The following is a 12,575-nucleotide window of genomic DNA, read 5'->3' as shown; positions in this document are numbered from 1 at the left end:
ATGCTTCTGAATACTATTAAGTCTAAAACTTTGATAATTAAACAGGCTGAATTGCTAAAGAATTGTGGTGCCATACTGCAAACTCCTGCAGAGCTTAGCAAAACATCAGGAACAACAACAACTGAAGCTCCTGTCAGTGGCAATGTATCTAATTGCTATTTTACCTCAAAGATTCCTGATACTTCTGATTTGGAAATTGTGTGGGATGAAAAAGACGAACAGTTCTTTTGACCTAAGACAATCAGTTCTGTTTCTTCTATTTACTGAAATTTCCTGTAGATGTAAATTAGTTATCTTGATTGATTCTTATTGTAGTAGTACAGCTGGAAGTCAACAAATAATGCAGAATTGTGAATCCTCTTCTCCTTCAGTTAGTCTGAGCAAGTCGCAGGACTATGAAGGTATACAAATCGAATCATTCATTGAACTGAAATCTACATTGCACAACCCTGATATCTCTCTGCATCCACATGAAGCTCATATTCATCTACAAGCTTCTGTAGATTCACCTTCTCAGACTCCACTCAAAGTGACTAATGAAATGGAGACACCAGCTACTGTTTATCCAACCAATATATGCAACCTTGCAGCTGGCAAAGGTCCTAGGATTGAGATTCAGTATGCCTATCCACTTACGAATCCTGTGGAAACTCTCAGATGGAAATTGTTTAATTCATATTCATTGGATGTAAAATACCGAAAATAGGCGAATATTAATAAGGGAATTTTCCGGAATTTTTGGAAATTTTCCGAGAATTTTTTAGAGCTTATATGGACGAGTTAACGGGGATCGGAACAGGGCCCGGAAAAGCCTGTTTAGGTTACCCGTTTAAGAGAGGAATTTCTTCTTTTATAATTCCTTTTCTTTTTCTTTTTAATTAATTCTTTTTCTGCCGAAACCCTATTCTTTCCCTTCGCTCGCGATTTTTGCCTTCACAGCCGCAAACCTCTTCTCTTCCCCGTCGCCACCACTGCCCTAACCGCCGATTCTTCTCCGCCGTCGGCGCCATTTTTTTCTCTTCTTCTCTCACCCGGCGCCGCCTGACCGCCTGCTCTCTGCCCACCGGCGCTGACGCCGAGCACCGTTCGTTTCCCCCTCTTCTCCTCCCCGCTGCGTACGTTGATCCCGACTCCTCTGTGCCGGCACCCGAGCCCTAGAGCCGACGGCCACCTTGTGCCCTAGTGCTCTTTGCCATTGATCAAGTCCACGGTGAGGTTTTGTTTGGTTGGAAATTTAGTAGGTGCAAGGATTTTTATTTTTGATCCGGTTTGCTTGTGGTGTGCTTTGGTCCAGCGATTCACCTGGTTGCCAGTAGCAACGATCTTGGCAGAGGATCATCAAAAGAGGGGCTGTGAGGAAGAGGTAAGGTTAGATTGTTGTTTGGATTTGTAATCTTTAATTTTTATCCAACCTTGGATCAATTGAGTTGTTGGGCAGTGGCTGAAAGGTTGTTGTTTGTGGTGTTCTTGATCAAGCAACTCATCCTTGTTTCCAGTAGCTGGTTTTATTTCGACATCTACAATAGTTGATTGAGGTAAGGTGTAGTAATTTTGATTCATGATGTATGAATGAATTGGGTTTATGTGTTGATCAGAGATTTGCCCTAATTTAGGGTTAGAGAGTTATTTAGCTATTTATGAGAATGTAGCTAAATAAAAATATATGCAATTGGTAATACAGGATCTTGACGCGAGACGAGTATCTCGGAGTCAGAATTGGACATTTCTATTGGAGGCGGGTACTTTTGACTTATGTCATTTGATATGCTTAGTAATTAAATTAACATGTTGCATTAATTGTGTTTCTTATCTGTTTCGGTTAATCACTACCCAAATCTTACATGCTTGATTGATTGATTGGTTTTGCATCTCAGGTATATTTTACCTGTTTATACATGCTTATAGGGGTAGTGATATGCCATGCTTGACCATGTTCAGGACCTAGGTTTTATACCTTCTGTATACCTTTGGATTGTTTTGGATTCGTTGACCTTTGATGCATTTTTATATATATGTGGATTAGGTCAGGATATTCTTGTGGTTAGTGCCATGCACCATTTGCATGATTGCATGCTGTGCGATAGTCCGCTCCATTATTGTTGAGCACATCGCCAGTTACATGGATCTGCACACACCACCACTCATGGGTTAGTGGTCGATTCAGGCTGAGTGTGTTGCAGCAGGGACTCTGTTAGGCACCGTTGGTCCGCTCATGGGTAGTGTGACACAACGTGTTATCCGGCAGGGATTCCTCCCCGTCTTTGAGTACCGGGAGTTGAGAGCATTGCGCTCCCCCATCTATGATTTGGGGTAGGAGGATAGGTGTACTCCGACAGCATCCCGTCCACTCGGTCACTCATCAGGAGTAGTGACGACAGAGTGCACGGTTGTCACAGCCCTACCCACTCGGCCTCACTTTTGTATGAGATGATCGTCAGGGGTGACCAGGACGCATCATTGGCATCATATGCACGATGCATTTATTGTTTGTGTTTGTGTTTGCTGCATTTATATGCTGCATATTATTTGGATACCTATGTTTGACTTTATACTCAGGACCTGGTTAGTACAGTATTCTCCTGTTTATTTCAGATGCATTCTTATCTATCTTATCAGGAGACTGTACGCATGATTAGTGCTAGGTGTTGTTTCTTTACTTTGCATATCAATTGTACCTGCTGAGTGTTGGACTCACCCCGCCTCCATTGTTGATATTTTCAGGTTGATGCTGTCAGGAGGGAGTTCCAGTTGCTAGTCCCTGCAGACCTCGAGGATAGATATGTTTGGTTTTCTTTGGTTTCTTTCTGTTCTAGACTGTTTGAACTCGTTATGTTCTGGATTTATTTGTTTATGGACATGATATAGATTTTATTATATCGATGGATTTGGATTTGGTTTTTATTCTACTACATGCCTGCCTGGTTGGCAGAAGAGGTGAGTTCGTCGGTTTTGAGCTTTACGAGTGTAGTTGAGTAGGGTGATTTTTGAGTCAGAGTATTATTACTGCGTGGTTGTGTCAGCCAGAGGCTGAATATATATATAAACTGCGTGGTGATTGATTTTTATTATTGTTATGATTCCAGCCGCCTGTGGCTGAGTATTTAGTGCTTGTAGAAAATTTTTGATTGTCCGCCGTACAGGGGAGATGCTGTCGAAATTTTCTCGGACAGGGACTCCTCTGGGGCGTGACAATTTAGTGGTATCAGAGCCAAGTTTTACGATCTTTTGTTTCATATTTTGGATTTTCGGGATTTATCTGATACCAATTTATTTGGTATCAGATACGGGTTATGATACCTGCTTTTGGTGTTCTGGAGATTTATCGAATACCTGATGTTGGTATTCTGGATATTTTGGTTAGCCAGATTTGCGAGTCAAACTGGGCATTATCGGATTTTCGATATGGTTATGTTTCGGATTTCCGTTTCGGATTTATTTGGATTTCCGGCGATATGTACGTTCGGAATTTTGAGGTCAAATTGGGGACTGGACAGCGACGAAACATCTCCAGACGGCAAATAGGTATGTTGTTATTTTATGTTGGTTATATTGGTATTGATATCTGTAATTTAATTTAACAGATATGAGACGATCTACTCGTATTGCTGCGAGACGTGGTGCTGGACGACCACGTGCGAGGACCACGGGATCTCTGAATATGCTAGAGATGCCCACTGTTAGTGAGCCTGTCAGTCAGGGACAGACTCAGGATGCAGCGGGAGCATCGGGCTCTCAAATCCCGATAGCTCCTGTAGAGATACCTACTTTGGCCACACCGACGGTATCCACTCCCGTACCATCAGGAGTACCATTGGTGTACCCGACATCCGCTTGACCTGGCGTATTCAAGGCCACCGCCACGGACCCTACACGACACCTGTGCCCCATGCCTCTGATGGCAGTTGCACCATATCTGGTACCATTACCTGTACCTCCACCGCCACCACTTTTGTTGACTTCCCAACGGCATATGCTCCGTATATTCAAGAAGACCGGAGTTCCTCCTCCAGTATATTCCAGTACCACCAGTAGTATCGCCCACTCATCGATATTGTCATTGACGAGCTAGGATTCCAAGACGGCTGAGTCGATGAAGACTCGTTTCACTCTTTTCCGCGGGGATCTCGATCCGAGTATGGCTCTGTCATGGATAGAGACTATGGAGCAGACTTTCTTCTATATGGCTTGCTCCGAGTGGGAGAAAGCAGAGCTGGCTGCTTACCATTTACGGGATGAAGCTAATGCCTGGTGGGTTACTCAGCGTTCTATTATTGGTGAGCGCAACGTCACATGGACCAGGTTCAGAGAGGCTTTTGAGAGCCGTTTCTTTCCACTGTCCTATCAGATGACTCGCCGACAGGATTTTATGAGTCTGAGGCAGAATAATCGCTCAGTGACCGAGTATAATACTGAATTCCTCCGGTTGGCTCAGTTTTGTCCAGAGTTAGTTGCGGAGGACAGAACTCGCATGATGCAGTTTATACAGGGATTGGATGGTTATCTGCATGTACAGCTTGCCGGATTAGGGATTTCATCTTACTCTGATGCATTGAATCGAGCTTTGATGATAGAGTTAGCTCGGCAGACAGCATATCCGGACAGGAAAAGAAAGCATACGGGTCAGACATCAGGGCAGGTCCAGCAGACTCAGGCGACAGGACAGCCTCAGAGTAGTCGCAGACAGTCAGGTCAGAGTTCTTCTGGGGCGTCTCGTAGGCCTCAGAAATCAGGGCGGTCTTCTTCAGGACGTTCCCGGTTTTCTCAGCAGAACCGGCAACCACCTTCCGGTGATACTCATTGTTTCAGATGTGGATCCAGAGATCACCTCACCCCAGCTTGCTCTCTGGGACAGTCAGTTTGCTTTTATTGCAAACTGCCAGGGCACCAGAGCCGAGATTGTCAGCTGAAGGCTCAGCACACGACTTCCGGAGGGTCAGGTCAGAGGGGACAGTCTAGTCAGTCAGGGGCATATCGAGGAGGGCAGAAAGCCCAATCTTCACAACGTCAGCAGGGAGCAGCTCCCTCCGCAGCAGCATTTGGCATGCTTGGACAGGAGTACTCCAGTGCTTCTGTAGCACCCCAGAGTTTTGCTCCAGGACCTTATTATCCGACTCAGGGGCAGTATCAGACTCAGTTACAGCCAGCTGCACAGTATCAGTCACCATCCTCTCAGTCTTATCTGGCAGGCTTCTGCCCAGCCGCAGCAGCCGCTGGCAGCATTACCACCTCCTCCTCCGCCAGAGACTGGTCGTGTTCATGCTATTACCAGAGAGGATGCTCAGCGGGCCGACGGATCCGTTTTCCGCGGTACGATTTCCATTTATGCATTTACTGCTGATATTTTGATTGATACTGGTAGCTCGCATTCTTTTATATCTCGTACTTTTATGTGGGAGATTGGTAGATTACCTACTGTTAGGTTGCGGCGATTGACTGTCTCCCTACCGTCTGGTGATACTTTAGACGTCATCCAGGAGATCAGAGGTTGCCCGTTAGACTTTGGCAACATGATACTTACGGTAGATCTTCTAGTATTGGAGATGGTCGAGTTTGATATCATTCTTGGTATGGATTGGCTATCAGTATATCATGCTACCGTTGATTGCCAGACGAGGGTGGTCACCTTTCGGCCTCCGAACCAACCCTCGTGGAGTTTCACTGGCATTAGAGACGACGACATCTCGATTATTTCGGCGATTCAGGCGCAGAAGCTGTTATCTCACGGCTGTCATGGTTTTCTATTGTCGTTGATCAGTACTGAGGACAGTAGTAGTTCGCAGCTCTCCGACGTTCCTGTTATGTATTTCCAGAGGAGCTGCCAGGTTTGCCTCCTAGAAGGCCAGTGGAGTTCGCTATTGAGCTGATTCCGGGAACCGCGCCGACATCGAAAGCTCCGTATCGTATGGCACTAAAAGAGTTGAACGAGCTGAAGGTTCAACTCCAGGAGCTTTTAGACAGAGGATTCATTCGCCCTAGTGTTTCACCATGGGGTTCTCCAGTTCTATTTGTCAAGAAGAAAGACGGCACCATGAGGTTATGTATTGACTACAGGCAGCTGAATTCAGTGACCGTCAGAAATAAATATCCATTACCACGGATTGAGGATTTGTTTGATCAGCTCAGAGGTACATCAGTGTATTCTAAGATTGATCTGCGATCTGGATATCATCTGCTGAGAGTCAGAGACTCAGATATTCAGAAGACAGCTTTCCGTACCAGATACGGTCATTTTGAGTTTTTGGTAATGTCATTTGGGCTTACCAATGCTCCAGCGGTGTTTATGGATTTGATGAACCGCATCTTTCTGGAGTATCTGGATCAGTTTGTTATCGTTTTCATTGATGACATATTGGTCTACTCTCGTTCCGAGGAGGAGCATGCACAGCATCTTCGCACAGTCTTGGAGATTCTTCGACGACATCAGCTGTACGCGAAGTTCAGCAAGTGTGCATTCTGGCTATCCTCAGTTGGTTTTCTGGGACACGTGGTTTCTAGCAGAGGTATTTCAGTTGATCCTCAGAAGATCGAGGCTGTCACCGGTTGGGAGCAGCCGAAGTCAGTTCAGGAGATCCGCAGTTTTCTGGGATTGGCCGGATATTACCGACGTTTTGTCGAGGGCTTCTCGCTTATTGCTATGCCACTGACACGTCTTACCCGGAAAGGCGTGAGGTTCATATGGTCCGAGGATTGCGAGACCAGCTTTCAGGAGCTGAAGCAGATATTAGTGTCGGCTCCAGTTTTGGTTTTACCTTCTGGAGAAGATGGATTTGTACTTTACACCGACGCGTCTCTACAGGGTTTGGGCACTGTTCTGATGCAGCACGGCAGAGTAGTCTCTTATGCTTCTCGTCAGCTGAAGGAGCATGAGAAGAGCTACCCAGTTCATGACTTGGAGTTAGCTGCCATCATCTTTGCTCTGAAGCTTTGGCGTCATCATTTATACGGTATCACATTTAAGATTCTCACTGATCATAAGAGTCTCAAATACATTTTCACTCAGAAGGAGCTTAATCTCCGACAGAGGAGATGGATGGAGTTCCTGAAGGACTACGATTGTACCATTAGCTACCACCCGGGGAAAGCTAATGTGGTTGCAGATGCACTCAGCAGGAAGTCCAGAGGGACTTTAGCTTGCCACCGGACTTCAGTCACGGACTTGATTCAGAGTTTCTCGGAGTTAGATCTTGAGGAGCAGGGACCGACAGAGCAGGGTATTCTGGTTACCATGGTTGCTCAGTCGTCGATCAGGACGAGGATCCGAGAGGCACAGGCCAGTGATCAGCATTTGCAGTTTATTAGCAGTCAGATAGCTTCCGGACAGCAGACCGAGTTTACACGAGACGAGGAGGGTATTATATTCTTCCGAGGCAGATTATGCGTACCTCAGTCTCATCCGGTCTTACAGGAGCTACTTCAGGAGGCACACCGTTCTCGATTTGCGATCCATCCAGGCGGGACCCGTATGTATCGAGACTTGAGGCGTTCCTACTGGTGGAACGGCATGAAGAAAGACATCGCGGATTTCGTAGCTAGATGTCTTGTTTGTCAGCAGGTGAAGGCTGAACACCAGAGACCTGCAGGATTACTTCAGAGGATTCCTATTCCTGAGTGGAAGTGGGATCACATTACCATGGACTTTGTGGTAGGGTTGCCGAGGACACGACGAGGCCATGACGCGATTTGGGTAATCGTTGATCGATTAACCAAATCAGCGCACTTCTTAGCGATTCGGAGGACTGATTCCCTGGATCGATTGGCAGATCTGTATTGCCGAGAGATTATCAGACTACATGGTGTTCCATTGAGTATCATTTCGGATAGAGATCCACGGTTCACGTCTCGTTTCTGGCAGAGTCTGCAGCAGGCCTTGGGCACACAGCTCCGTTTCAGTACAGCTTTCCATCCACAGACAGATGGACAGTCAGAGCGGACCATTCAAACTTTAGAGGACCTGCTGAGGTCATGTGTTATGGATTTCTGAGGCAGTTGGGAGGACCATCTGCCGTTAGTAGAGTTTGCCTACAACAACAACTTCCATTCGGCTATCCAGATGACACCGTTTGAGGCGTTGTATGGTAGACCTTGTCGGACACCCGTCCTTTGGGATGAGGTTGGAGAGGCTCAGTTGTTGGGACCTCATAGAGTTCAGCAGGATGCAGAGTTGGTCCGTACTATCAGACGGAGGATGTCAGAGGCGCAGGATCGCTAGAAGAGTTATGCTGATCGGAGACGCAGACCACTAGAGTTCTCTGTTGGCGACCATATATTTCTACGAGTTTCATCCACGAAAGGGGTGAAGAGATTTGGCCTCAGAGGTAAGCTAGCTCCGCGGTACATTGGTCCTTTCGAGATCTTGGAGAGGATCGGAGCTGTAGCTTACCGATTGGCACTACCACCATCCTTGTCAGGCGTTCACGATGTATTCCACGTATCGATGCTGAGGAGATACGTGCCCGACCCGACGCATGTGCTGGCAGATATTCCAGTTCCAGTTCAGCCTGACATTACTTATGAGGAGGTTCCGGTACGAATTCTCGACCGGAAAGAGCGTCAGTTGCGGAACAAGACTATCCGACTGGTTAAAGTCGGATGACAGCATCATTCGGACGAGGAGGCTACTTGGGAGCTCGAGGATACGATCCGAGCTCGATATCCCCATCTTTTCACTTGAGGTATGTGATTTATTTACCGTTCAGCATTTATACTCTATATCTGTTGTTAGTACTTGCTGATGGTAGATAACGAAATTTGGGGACCAAATTTTTATTAGTGGGGGAGAATGTAAAATACCGAAAATAGGCGAATATTAATAAGGGAATTTTTCGGAATTTTTGGAAATTTTCCGAGAATTTTTCAGAGCTCGTATGGACGAGTTAACGGGGATCGGAACAGGGCCCGGAAAAGCCTGTTTAGGTTACCCGTTTAAGAGAGGAATTTCTTCTTTTATAATTCCTTTTCTTTTTCTTTTTAATTAATTCTTTTTCTGCCGAAACCCTATTCTTTCCCTTCGCTCGCGATTTTTGCCTTCACAGCCGCAAACCTCTTCTCTTCCCCGTCGCCACCACTGCCCTAATCGCCGATTCTTCTCCGCCGTCGGCGCCATTTTTTTCTCTTCTTCTCTCACCCGGCGCCGCCTGACCGCCTGCTCTCTGCCCACCGGCGCTGACGCCGAGCACCGTTCGTTTCCCCCTCTTCCACAGCCCTAGCACCGGCCACCAGTGCCCTAGCCGTGCGTACCCGACGCTGCCGCCGGCCGAGTTCTTCCTTCCCGCACGAAACAGCGCAGCGACAGCCGCTCCTCCCCGCTGCGTACGTTGATCCCGACTCCTCTGTGCCGGCACCCGAGCCCTAGAGCCGACGGCCACCTTGTGCCCTAGTGCTCTTTGCCATTGATCAAGTCCACGGTGAGGTTTTGTTTGGTTGGAAATTTAGTAGGTGCAAGGATTTTTATTTTTGATCCGGTTTGCTTGTGGTGTGCTTTGGTCCAGCGATTCACCTGGTTGCCAGTAGCAACGATCTTGGCAGAGGATCATCAAAAGAGGGGCTGTGAGGAAGAGGTAAGGTTAGATTGTTGTTTGGATTTGTAATCTTTAATTTTTATCCAACCTTGGATCAATTGAGTTGTTGGGCAGTGGCTGAAAGGTTGTTGTTTGTGGTGTTCTTGATCAAGCAACTCATCCTTGTTTCCAGTAGCTGGTTTTATTTCGACATCTACAATAGTTGATTGAGGTAAGGTGTAGTAATTTTGATTCATGATGTATGAATGAATTGGGTTTATGTGTTGATCAGAGATTTGCCCTAATTTAGGGTTAGAGAGTTATTTAGCTATTTATGAGAATGTAGCTAAATAAAAATATATGCAATTGGTAATACAGGATCTTGACGCGAGACGAGTATCTCGGAGTCAGAATTGGACATTTCTATTGGAGGCGGGTACTTTTGACTTATGTCATTTGATATGTTTAGTAATTAAATTAACATGTTGCATTAATTGTGTTTCTTATCTGTTTCGGTTAATTACTACCCAAATCTTACATGCTTGATTGATTGATTGGTTTTGCATCTCAGGTATATTTTACCTGTTTATACATGCTTATAGGGGTAGTGATATGCCATGCTTGACCATGTTCAGGACCTAGGTTTTATACCTTCTGTATACCTTTGGATTGTTTTGGATTCGTTGACCTTTGATGCATTTTTATATATATGTGGATTAGGTCAGGATATTCTTGTGGTTAGTGCCATGCACCATTTGCATGATTGCATGCTGAGCGATAGTCCGCTCCATTATTGTTGAGCACATCGCCAGTTACATGGATCTGCACACACCACCACTCATGGGTTAGTGGTCGATTCAGGCTGAGTGTGTTGCAGCAGGGACTCTGTTAGGCACCGTTGGTCCGCTCATGGGTAGTGTGACACAACGTGTTATCCGGCAGGGATTCCTCCCCGTCTTTGAGTACCGGGAGTTGAGAGCATTGCGCTCCCCCATCTATGATTTGGGGTAGGAGGATAGGTGTACTCCGACAGCATCCCGTCCACTCGGTCACTCATCAGGAGTAGTGACGACAGAGTGCACGGTTGTCACAGCCCTACCCACTCGGCCTCACTTTTGTATGAGATGATCGACTGGCGTCAGGGGTGACCAGGACGCATCATTGGCATCATATGCACGATGCATTTATTGTTTGTGTTTGTGTTTGCTGCATTTATATGCTGCATATTGTTTGGATACCTATGTTTGACCTTATACTCAGGACCTGGTTAGTACAGTATTCTCCTGTTTATTTCAGATGCATTCTTATCTATCTTATCAGGAGACTGTACGCATGATTAGTGCTAGGTGTTGTTTCTTTACTTTGCATATCAACTGTACCTGCTGAGTGTTGGACTCACCCCGCCTCCATTGTTGATATTTTCAGGTTGATGCTGTCAGGAGGGAGTTCCAGTCGCTAGTCCTCACTGCACGTAGTGCTGGTCCTGCAGACCTCCAGGATATGTTTGGTTTTCTTTGGTTTCTTTCTGTTCTAGACTGTTTGAACTCGTTATGTTCTGGATTTATTTGTTTATGGACATTATATAGATTTTATTATATCGATGGATTTGGATTTGGTTTTTATTCTACTACATGCCTGCCTGGTTGGCAGAAGAGGTGAGTTCGTCGGTTTTGAGCTTTACGAGTGTAGTTGAGTAGGGTGATTTTTGAGTCAGAGTATTATTACTGCGTGGTTGTGTCAGCCAGAGGCTGAATATATATATAAACTGCGTGGTGATTGATTTTTATTATTGTTATGATTCCAGCCGCCTGTGGCTGAGTATTTAGTGCTTGTAGAAAATTTTTGATTGTCCGCCGTACAGGGGAGATGTTGTCGAAATTTTCTCGGACAGGGACTCCTATGGGGCGTGACATTGGAACCACTGCAGTCATATGTTTCTGATTCTAGTGAGGAAATACAACAGAAGTCATTCCTAACAGAGCCTGAGGAATTGACTATCACCCCCAGCTTTGTGTCTCCAAGAAATAAGAGAAAACATGATCATGATGTTATCTTCACCAATAAACATGTTTCAGGGAAGACTCTGAACAGTTTTGAAATGCTTAAAACAACTAGTAGAGACATGATTGCAGTTGTCCCGGTGCACCCAGAACAAGCAGTATCCCAGTGGTTGAAACCTACTATTGCAAAGTATGGAGTGCTTAATGTGACAAAGGAAAATTCATACTCGACAAAGAGTTCTGATGCAGACAGGTCTATTCTTGGGTTGGTTGCAGCACACTGGAAAGACAAGACACCTGTATATAGATCTTCAAAACAGTGGGATGGCAATGGAATTCCAAACTCCACAAACAAGTTCGAAGAGGTGAATTATCTTAACAACTCAAATCGTTGATGGTTTTAATCCATTTTTCCATGATTATCTTCAAAGTTTTCTGCGCTGCAGGACCAGAGAGTTAGCTGGCACGCGACACCATTTGAGGAGAGACTAGAGAAAGCATTTTCCAATGAAAATTCCTTTCCTAAAAGGTATATTGGTGTATCAAAGTGGCGTTTCTACCTTAATATGATTTAGTTATGTAATTTCCAGTTCAGTTGCCCATGCAGAATTCTTCTTCTGTAGCTGCTTTGTGAATGTGGTCTATTTGCAACTACAATGAAATTAACCATGCACATGCCTAATCTTTTTCTTCTTGTTCTTTTGACATGCGATTCTTTTTGTGTTCTTCTTCCCCTGTACTTTTCTGAAACTGAGTTTGTTCTTGAATTCCAGGAATTGCCAGTATGGTAAGTCACCGAAGATGGAGGATGAAGAGTCAGCTGATACAGCAGCATCTTAAACGTAATGTTGGTTACTCGACTGCAATTACGATCCATCTCATCTCGCCATTCGCCATTTTGAACCAAAAAGAATTGCTGTGAACATGTTCGATTTCTGGTTAGATGCATGTAAAAAATTTCTTCCAGCATGTTGAGTCCTCTTCCCCAATAAGATAAATGTCTTGAGATTGAATGTAGCGTCTCGCTTTCGTCTTCCATCACTCTTCTTCTTGGTCCTACATCTATTTCTTCTGGAAC

General features: G+C 45.4%; 1 protein-coding gene across 1 annotated transcript; it reads left to right on the top strand.

The window, feature by feature from the left end:
* On the top strand, nucleotides 1–12,337 carry LOC121972633 (protein JASON-like). The gene is made up of 6 exons (XM_042524284.1): nucleotides 1–221; nucleotides 316–688; nucleotides 940–1,084; nucleotides 11,573–11,862; nucleotides 11,944–12,026; nucleotides 12,271–12,337. The coding sequence occupies exons 1-6, from the start codon at nucleotides 1–3 to the stop codon at nucleotides 12,335–12,337; spliced, it is 1,179 nt and encodes a 392-aa protein (XP_042380218.1).
* Nucleotides 12,338–12,575: the final 238 nt, after the last annotated feature.

Source organism: Zingiber officinale, chromosome 4A (assembly GCF_018446385.1).
Source record: "Zingiber officinale cultivar Zhangliang chromosome 4A, Zo_v1.1, whole genome shotgun sequence".
Taxonomy (NCBI): domain Eukaryota; kingdom Viridiplantae; phylum Streptophyta; class Magnoliopsida; order Zingiberales; family Zingiberaceae; genus Zingiber; species Zingiber officinale.
This window is presented reverse-complemented; position numbering and strand designations above follow the sequence as displayed.

Coding starts and splice junctions, on each gene's coding strand:
- LOC121972633 (XM_042524284.1), top strand. CDS start 1: ATGCTTCTGAATACTATTAAGTCTAAAACTTTGATAATTAAACAGGCT. Junction 689..939: donor TTAATTCATATTCATTGGAT/GTAAAATACCGA, acceptor TTGCCTTCACAG/CCGCAAACCTCTTCTCTTCC. Junction 12,027..12,270: donor GAAAATTCCTTTCCTAAAAG/GTATATTGGTGT, acceptor CTTGAATTCCAG/GAATTGCCAGTATGGTAAGT.